This window comes from Oryza sativa, chromosome 7 (assembly GCF_034140825.1).
Source record: "Oryza sativa Japonica Group chromosome 7, ASM3414082v1".
Classification (NCBI taxonomy): Eukaryota; Viridiplantae; Streptophyta; class Magnoliopsida; order Poales; family Poaceae; genus Oryza; species Oryza sativa.
Window position 1 is genome coordinate 7,706,652 of NC_089041.1, and position 8,343 is coordinate 7,714,994.

At 43.7% G+C, this 8,343-nt stretch overlaps 1 protein-coding gene across 3 annotated transcripts; it reads right to left on the reverse strand.

Moving 5' to 3' along the window:
* Positions 1 to 586: 586 nt before the first annotated feature.
* Positions 587 to 8,015, reverse strand: LOC4342793 (THO complex subunit 4A). Of its 3 annotated transcripts, XM_026026773.2 has the most exons (6): positions 7,719 to 8,015; positions 7,443 to 7,622; positions 5,792 to 5,860; positions 5,522 to 5,706; positions 1,167 to 1,290; positions 587 to 1,064 (listed from the first exon to the last, which is right to left on the reverse strand). In XM_026026773.2, the coding sequence occupies exons 1-6, from the start codon at positions 7,866 to 7,868 to the stop codon at positions 792 to 794; spliced, it is 981 nt and encodes a 326-aa protein (XP_025882558.1). In that variant the 5' UTR covers positions 7,869 to 8,015; the 3' UTR covers positions 587 to 791. The 3 variants fall into 3 exon arrangements, with proteins under 3 accessions (XP_025882558.1, XP_015646999.1, XP_025882559.1); XM_015791513.3 differs by lacking the exon at positions 1,167 to 1,290 and having other exon boundaries at positions 587 to 1,041; XM_026026774.2 differs by lacking the exon at positions 1,167 to 1,290.
* Between the last annotated feature and the right edge of the window lie 328 nt (positions 8,016 to 8,343).

Here is an 8,343-nt window from a genome sequence, read left to right on the forward strand (position 1 = left end):
GAGTATATATACACAGAAGGGAAATCCTATTGTGTATCATTGTATTGTCATTTTACTACATATTTTAAGTTATTACTTTCATGTGATGCTAATTTTATATTCGTTGAGAATATAACATGGAATAAATTAATGGTCAAAATATATAATTGAAGACCGTATAAAAATATATACGTCTTATATGGCTTATCTTCATGCTTTTCGCTGTTTAGAATGCAGCATTTGTCTTAGTCCTTCAATTCTTTTTAGCTAATTTGCAAATTGGAAAATGTCCAAATACCCTCTCTAAACTTTAAATGGAAATCCATGTAGCACCTTGGACTTTAAAACCAAACATCCAACCCCCTAAACTTTGCCATACCATCCATATTACCCCCTAAGATGGTTTTGAATGATGGTTTTGCATATTTTGAAAGCTTAAACGGAAATCTTGAATAACTAATATAACAGAACAGAATATGTGCAGCAGTATTGGTGGGGAAAACAAAACATAAGAACATGATGTTGAATGGTCCGTAGCTATTCTCAATGGTATCTGCAATTATCATCTCCAGGCTAGGAAACGCACGCATGTTTTTTTTCCCAAGCATTTGATCAAACAGAAAATAACTTTAACTGCACATTACAAAGTCCAAACACATGATTAAGCATGTTATCCTGAATGGTTGTCACTAACAACAAAAATTCTAGCACAAAACATGAAAACACTAGCAAGATAATTTCACATCTTTAAATCAATGCCAGGTAGTTTCAGTGTCATCCCACATTCCCACTAGTAAAAATAGAAGAGAACCTCATTTCTCCTTCACTGCTTCTGCGTGATACTGGTCCAATTCAGCATCAAGATCTGCAGCTGATTTTTGTATGCGACTCCGTTCATTTCCACGGGTTTTCCCCTGGCTGCAGCCACCACCGCCCTGACTACCGCTTCCAGGACGACCGCTACCTTGAAATCCTCTTGGCCCACCTCCAATGCCCTGACTGTTTCCAGGGCGACCATTACCTTGATGAAATTGTCCTCTTTGGCCACCTCTCCGTGGTACACTACAGGCAAAGTAACCAAAATGCTACGAGTATTTAGTAATAGAAGATAGTTCCTTAGAAGGACATGATGAACCTAAGATTTGGATATATTCGCTATTTGAAATGCTTCCTGACAGAGGAATTACCAGTTTGAAGGAGAGGTTACAGAATGTGGTCATCATCTCCCACAAACAAAAGAGTGTCCCATAACAATATTGGCTGTGCATGTGAATATAAATTCTGTAGATGTATGTGTCTGCAAACGATGTCCTACTCTTAATGAAAAGCCACCTCATTAGACTCTCAGAAACTAGCTATTAAAATAGTGGGAGTACATGATGCAGTTTGTATATCCTGAAATGTTGTCTAATAAGGACTGGACAATCTAGAACAGTGCAAAAAAGAGCAAAAATGCTGCAGCAGTGTGATCTGCTCCCTTCAAAATCAAACCATGGACAACAGGTACACTTGGACTACTATCTCTATTACACACAAAGGTGCACTTGGATGTAGTCATTCCATAATGTAAGTCCATTGATGCATCAAGTGCAATTACAATATTTTCCTTTCTTGGCCGTCCTTCCATTGTAGATGAGACAACAGGTGTTTGGATTATATCTTATAAAGCAGTATGGACGCCAAATTTTCATTAAATATTTCTTAGAATTAGACATTTAGTGGTTGCCCACAGGATTCCTGAGTCGGATCTGTTAGATCTTGCCCACAGGATTCCACATTGTGAAAACAGAAACAGACAAAAGTGGTATACGTTGTTTTGTTTTTCAATGTTGTGCACAAGGAATGAATGAAAGCTGTCGCAGCAATCTTACCCTGTAACTTATAGGAAGTAATAAAAACTATGGTACATCATGGATGGCGAGATGCATGTTTTGGTTTGTAATACCCCAGCTGACAAGGAACTTATAGGAATTAGGAAGTCATAAAAACTATCAAGGAAGAGTGGACAAACGCTGACAAATTTATGGTTGAACCTACAGACCACATAGCAGGACAAGGACACACAACCTCACTAAATGGCGAAGTTGACTGCATCTGATGGCACGTCTACAGCCAAATATATATAACACCACAAGCACATCATCAAATCCATCTTGTCATCAGCCGAACCAACTCCTCCACTAAATCCATCATGTTGCTGGCCCAAGTCACCTTCCTCCTGGCGGGTCTGTCTCATATCCGACCAAATCCATCTTCCATGCCAGTGCAATGCAACCTCCCTGGCACATTCTCCATCCTCTATGCCATCACGAAGCTATCCAACCCTGCAGGTATTACCATTTGATCTAACCTCTTCTCCATCGCTGTGCTACTCCCAAAACAGTGTGGGCTAGCTAGTCCCAGGGCACCACATGGGTGCCCCTAGTTCCTAGGCAGAACCATGCTGCCCAACAAGCACCTTATTGAACATTGCTTACTGTCCCTGGCACCTTCTCATACATGGAACTAGGGTGAAAATAGTCATGGAAATTCGGGACCGCCCGATGCTCATTTCTGATTTCTATTGACCAAATCAACTGGAAACAGTAATTGCCCGAAGCATAAATGGAAATGGTAGAACAAGCCAGAAACAGCAGCGGAAACGATTCCACTTTTATGCTGACCGTTTCCTTGGTTTACTATATTCATCCGTCTGTAATTTCAGAATTCTGCTACCCCAACAGCCTAGGCCTAATGTATCCCAGTGGCCATGCATTCATGTGCCATAGCCACGCCGTCACAGCCTCACAGCCCATGTTTTCCATGTGGTTACCACTCTGAGGCCTGGCCCAATACTTCCTGCATGAGCAATTCAAAAAATTGTGCTAGTGTGGGGAGCCTGAGAATCGAATCAAGTACCTCCAATCCCCGACTAACATGCAAACCAACACTCATTTTCCATTGTGAAGCATAAATTGTAAGAACATTAATAGCGCTGTATGGACACCACATTTACATGCGGTCCGATTTGGTAACCTGAGTCCTTGTTCGGGTCAATGCCTAAGCTCAATAGTTTTCTTAAATATCATAGTCTATGTCAGTTGTTTCACAAGCAAATAAAATCGATATAACTACGTAACATCTAACAGTACACGTAGCTTTGCAGCTCAGCAAAATGGTAACTTCAGTTCACTATGAATATGCCATTGGTGTTGAATAAATCATTAGTATAGTGCCTATGAAAGTTTATTTTACCTAGTTGTGGTCAAGCGCATGAACATACGGTGTTATGGTCGGTGTTTCCAACATGAATTATTGATTTCCAATTGATACCGCATGCTTCTGCTCTAATAATTCCGATATCGTAGACGTCCGGACCTACAGTGTTGATCCTTTTTTAGAGAAAAGAATATGGTTTAGGAAATCGTACTGCATCTCTCAGTGTAGGTGACTCCAGTGACATAATTGAAACATGCCCATCTTTGGTGTTCAACAAGGTTTTCTAAGGGCAATAGCAAATGCGTCCAAACAATTTGCTAGGCCTCAGCTGCCATGTAGGCTTAAGAACTTCAAAGGACACTACACCCACAGTGCAAGGTGTGGTTTAGAAAAATCTATGGTGGGACCTACAGACATTTTGCACTCTTTTAGTTTTCAATTTACATAGTACTCCGAAATTTGCACTCTAACACCCAAAATCAAGAAAGTAATATAAAATCTCTCCCCTCCCCACCTAATTCCCTCCACCCCCGATCCCCTATCCGCTTCCCGGTGGCGCCGTTTCTCCCCTCTCTCCTAGGTGCTGCCGCCTACACCCTCTCCCTGGCACCGCCTCTATCCGTGCGGCCGTAGAGTAGATCGAAACAGCGACAAGGCTGAGGGCAGCTCCGGCGGTGCGGCAAGGAAGCCGCAGACACGTTGAAGCGGCTGCTGTCGAGCTGCTGCTGCAGACGGGTCAAAGCGGCCACCAACGCCACTCCGTCGAGCTCCACCTTCCATCCTCTTCTTTCTATGGCGGGCGGCGATGGGGCTGACGGCGCAGATCTGGCTAACCGTGGCAGCATGGAGTGGAACAGTGCGGATCTAGCGGTGGGCCTCAGCGGCGGAGGACTCCGAGGCGGACTGATGGCCGGCGGTGCGGCGGAGGACCCTGAGGAGCGGCTGATCTGGCTAATCTCGGCGGCAGCGTGGATCTGGCCGCAGCGATGAGGTTCTGCACCGGCTCGCCGCCGGCCAGCATGCTCCGTGCCAACTTTCCATCCTTTCTTCTCTGGCAGTGGGTGACAAGGCTTTCTCCTCACTTCTCCAGCCCTCATCTCCCCCTGTCCGCCGGCGATTTAGGGTGAGCGCGCGCGAAGCCGCGCGAGGCCAGGCTACGAGCTATGCATTCGCGCCCGATCTATCCTCACGCCACAGCCCCTCGATCCGTGCGAAGAATCCGTGGCTCATTTTGGCTGCACGGTCTTGGTTTGGTCACGATAGGAGCAAGAATGGAGACGAATCTCCCACGTGGAAGGGTGAGGGCGAACGACATGTCGACACACCGTGAACGCCCTAACAAGGCAAGTGCTGGTGCCAGACATGGTGACTATTAGTCTACAACAACAAAGCCTATTGCAACCAGAGAACTCATCATGTCCTATACTGCTTCGACAATACTATGTTACACAAGCATAGCACACTGTAGCTATTGAACATCTAAATTTATCTTTCAGTTGCACATAACTCCTGAACAGGCAACAAAACCCACTAATTCAAGCATTAGGTATGATATGATGGTAACATGGACAATAGTTTCAACTGTCGAGCACAAACCTTAAAGCAACATGTTTAACAACATAGACTACATAGTAGTTTAATTACTAGTTAGCTCTAAAAGCTCTCCAGTTTATCATCCAAAGTTTTTATTCATTGACCTTCAAACATAACAGAACTCTCTCCTGTGTTGATTTACTCTCTCTCCATCTGCCCAACAAATCTAAGATATTTCACAACATTCTCAATTTTTCACATTTTACTGTAAATAGAAGCATCCAACTGAACCGTGCAGAACAGTATCATGTGCACAAACATGAAAGAAATTAAGCAGTAAATAAATTGTGTGGATAACATCACTCTGTGCAAGGCTAGATTGCAGCAGTATCAGCACAGCCCAAACAGCTTCTGAACTTGAAGGGGCACAAATTCATTGAGTATAATAGTACAGAGAAAACTAGTCTGAAATGTGATTTGTGAGCTACTTAAGTGGCATTTCGAAAAATCAATTCGTGAGACTTGAAAACTATTTCCCTGAAGGATTATGCGCCTCATTTTTGCCAATTGGGTTCAGTACGCAATTACAGTTTGATGTATCAAAACCTAAGGAGATATCAAATTGACGAAATCCTCCATGAAATTAGAGAACACCTCAAGTCTGTTTGTTATAATATTCTTAGTGGCAGTTAATTGCTAGCAAAATAATGTCTCTAAATGAGTGAAAAACGAGAAAAGGATGCTCCACACTAATAGTATTTTTATTGATTTTAAAACCAATATATGAATTCAAGGAACAGTTGAAACAGACCTGTTAGGGTAGTTCGGAAAAGGTGGATTGTACAACAAAGGTGCTGTTGGGGGCATTGGGGATGTCTCAGAATTATTTCCGATGAGATCTATCTTCATGGGGTTACCATCAAGTATTACACCATCATATCTCTTAATAGCCTCCAAAGCATCCACTTTTCTTGCAAACACAACTTCTGCCGTTCCCTAAGAAAAAATGTCAGAAAAATGAGAACAGAGAGTAGATCTGAGCAATATACAGAAAAAGGCAAGACAATACTCCATGGTCTACCTGTGATTTTCCATCCTTATCATAGTTAACAGAATAGCGTTTGAGCTCACCAATCTCCGAGAAGAGCTCCTGAGGAAAGAAAATAATATAGCCCATCAGCTACAATCACAGAATAATTGAGATTCTGTGCTTATATTCTTAAACAAAAACTAAAAGTTTCATATTATTCCCTTCAATCACAAAGTGTTGGTGCTTTTAACACAATCTCCATGACATGCTTAACCAAGTAGTTTTTATAACAATATGATGAATTCATGATAGCTTAGTAAAACTTAAGAATAAACACTGGAAATATATTTATGACGAATCTCTCTGTGCAACGAATCTATGCCTTTAAAATGTCATTGGTCAGAGTACAGAAAAAAGTATCATCATCATATGCTTGCCTTGGGATGAGAATTTAAATCTTTCACAAAAGGGTACAATATCAATGTATCAGTTAATCACATAGCAAGGAAAGACAACACTGTGCTTCTTCAAAGTGTATGTGAAGATGAGTTTATTAACCTGATTTCCATGTTATCAAGAACGGTCTCTGCACTTTTACTTACTTGAACACTTAGAATTTGGAGATTGCAAACTACTCCACCCATTTCTTAATAACTGACAATTTTGACTTCCCATTTAAACTTTGACCATTAATTGCCCTTGAATTGTTAGATCAAATGAACAAAAGTTTTATACTTATATTTAGGGCATACATCACTTTATAGCATGGCATCATTTCTAGTATTTGTAGATATTCAACGAAAAAGACGAGTGGTCAAAGTTTTAAAGTGAATAGTGCCCATTGTCAGTTATTATGCAATAGAGGGAGTATATTATGCAAAGAAATAACTGGAATCATGTTTTACCAACAACTAGTATAATACAAATCATGGAAAATTGGGTTCTAATGGCACTGAGACATCGATTTCAGTTACATGTCATTCATCCTACAACACATGTAAACCACCAAAAGATTACTTTCCATTCCCAATATGTCATACCTGCCCTATTACACATATAAACACGCACACCCGGCGCTATTTAATACCTCAGCATATCTATTACCAATCTTAAATGAGAACCAGTTAATCACAGATACCGCCATTGCTCATAGACCTAGCACCGCCTCCCCTCAGAGGTCACATCTCACCACTCCCTACCACCGAGAGTGACAACCTGCCATGCGAATTTCCAGTCCCCGTAATGTTATCCTTCCTTCCCCATAAACTGACCATCCAATCAAGAAATGAGCCAATCTTGATTACCTACATCTTCATATCCTCAAGTGGTGACCTTAAAGCAGCTAGGTGCCAATAAGGATGCATGTGTGTGGCGTCTTACGGTTTGTTTGAGATATGTATTATACCCTTGTCAATGTTCGCGGCCCAACAAGCAAAACAACAGGAGGTGCTAGTAGAGAAACATGAGCAACACTAAACTCATCCCCCCATTCATGAGGTTGAGAATTCAGGTGGGTAAGGTAATTGCAACATTTCACATGGTAATTTTTCATCACAAGAAAGGAAAACATAGATGCGCGCTAGTGGGAGTGGACAAATTTCCTTGGCAATTCTGGGATTCAGCTCCAGGGATTTGAAAATGGACAAGCGAAGTACGGCAAAAAAATGGCGAAACCAGCAGCGAGGACAAGAACAAACAGCACCTGGACGTCGTCGACGGTGACGCCGGGGTCGAGGTTGGAGATGTGCAGCTTCGTCCCGGTCTCCAGAGACCGCGCGGCGGCGGCGGCGGCGGCTGGCGGCGGCCGCGGCCGCGGCACGACCCCCGCCATGGCGGCCACGTGCTCGGAGTAGACCCCGTACGGCGAAGCGCCGCCGGCGGCCTGGACAAGCAGCCGGCGGAGTTAGGGTTTTCTTGCGGAGGAGGGGAGGAGAGCCCGAGGAGGCCACAGGTGAGTGGGAGGGCGCGCGCGGCGTACCTTAGGGCCGGCCGGTGGGTACGGCGCCGCGCGCGCCGCCGGCGGCGCCGCGCGGCGGGTGGGCCCCGACGAGGAGGGGGCCCCGCCCTTGGGCTTGGTCTTGGACTGCTTGATGAGGTCGTCCAGGGACATGTCCAGGCCACTCGACATGGTCGCCGGCTGCGGGGAAGGGGAACCAGCGCTACGTCGGTGACGGCGGCGGCGGCGGCGGCGGTGGGCTGAGAGAGTGAGGTGAGAGCTGAGGATGCGTTTCCTCTGGATTTTTTTTCCGGTTTTGGTATTCCACGGGCGACCGTCAGATCAAGATCTGGTGGGCAGCCGTCTTTATCTTTCTATCACTTTTAACACCAAACCACGCTCACAGTCGCTCTATGATTACCACCTGGTATCCTCCTATAATCTCCCTTGCGTTATATCTCCAAAATGGGTAATGTCCATTATAATATAAGTTATGTTGCCACGTTAGTACTATATTTATCCTCATGATGGTTTAAATCCACCTATAAGTAGCTGTCTGGTTTAATGATGTCTCTGTTATAGTTTCTCGATAAAATTCACTAAGAAATGGTCAATAATTAATAGAAATTACTTCTTTATGTGGGCTCCATAGTGTCCTACTATGTCA

Bases quoted from the DNA above. Each gene is read 5' to 3' on its own strand.
- LOC4342793 (XM_026026773.2), bottom strand. From the start codon at position 7,868: ATGTCGAGTGGCCTGGACATGTCCCTGGACGACCTCATCAAGCAGTCC. The intron at 5,861-7,442 runs GTGCTGTTTGTT...TTCTTTCCTCAG, and splicing joins TCACCGTCGACGACGTCCAG to GAGCTCTTCTCGGAGATTGG. The intron at 5,707-5,791 runs GTAGACCATGGA...ATTTTTTCTTAG, and splicing joins ATAAGGATGGAAAATCACAG to GGAACGGCAGAAGTTGTGTT.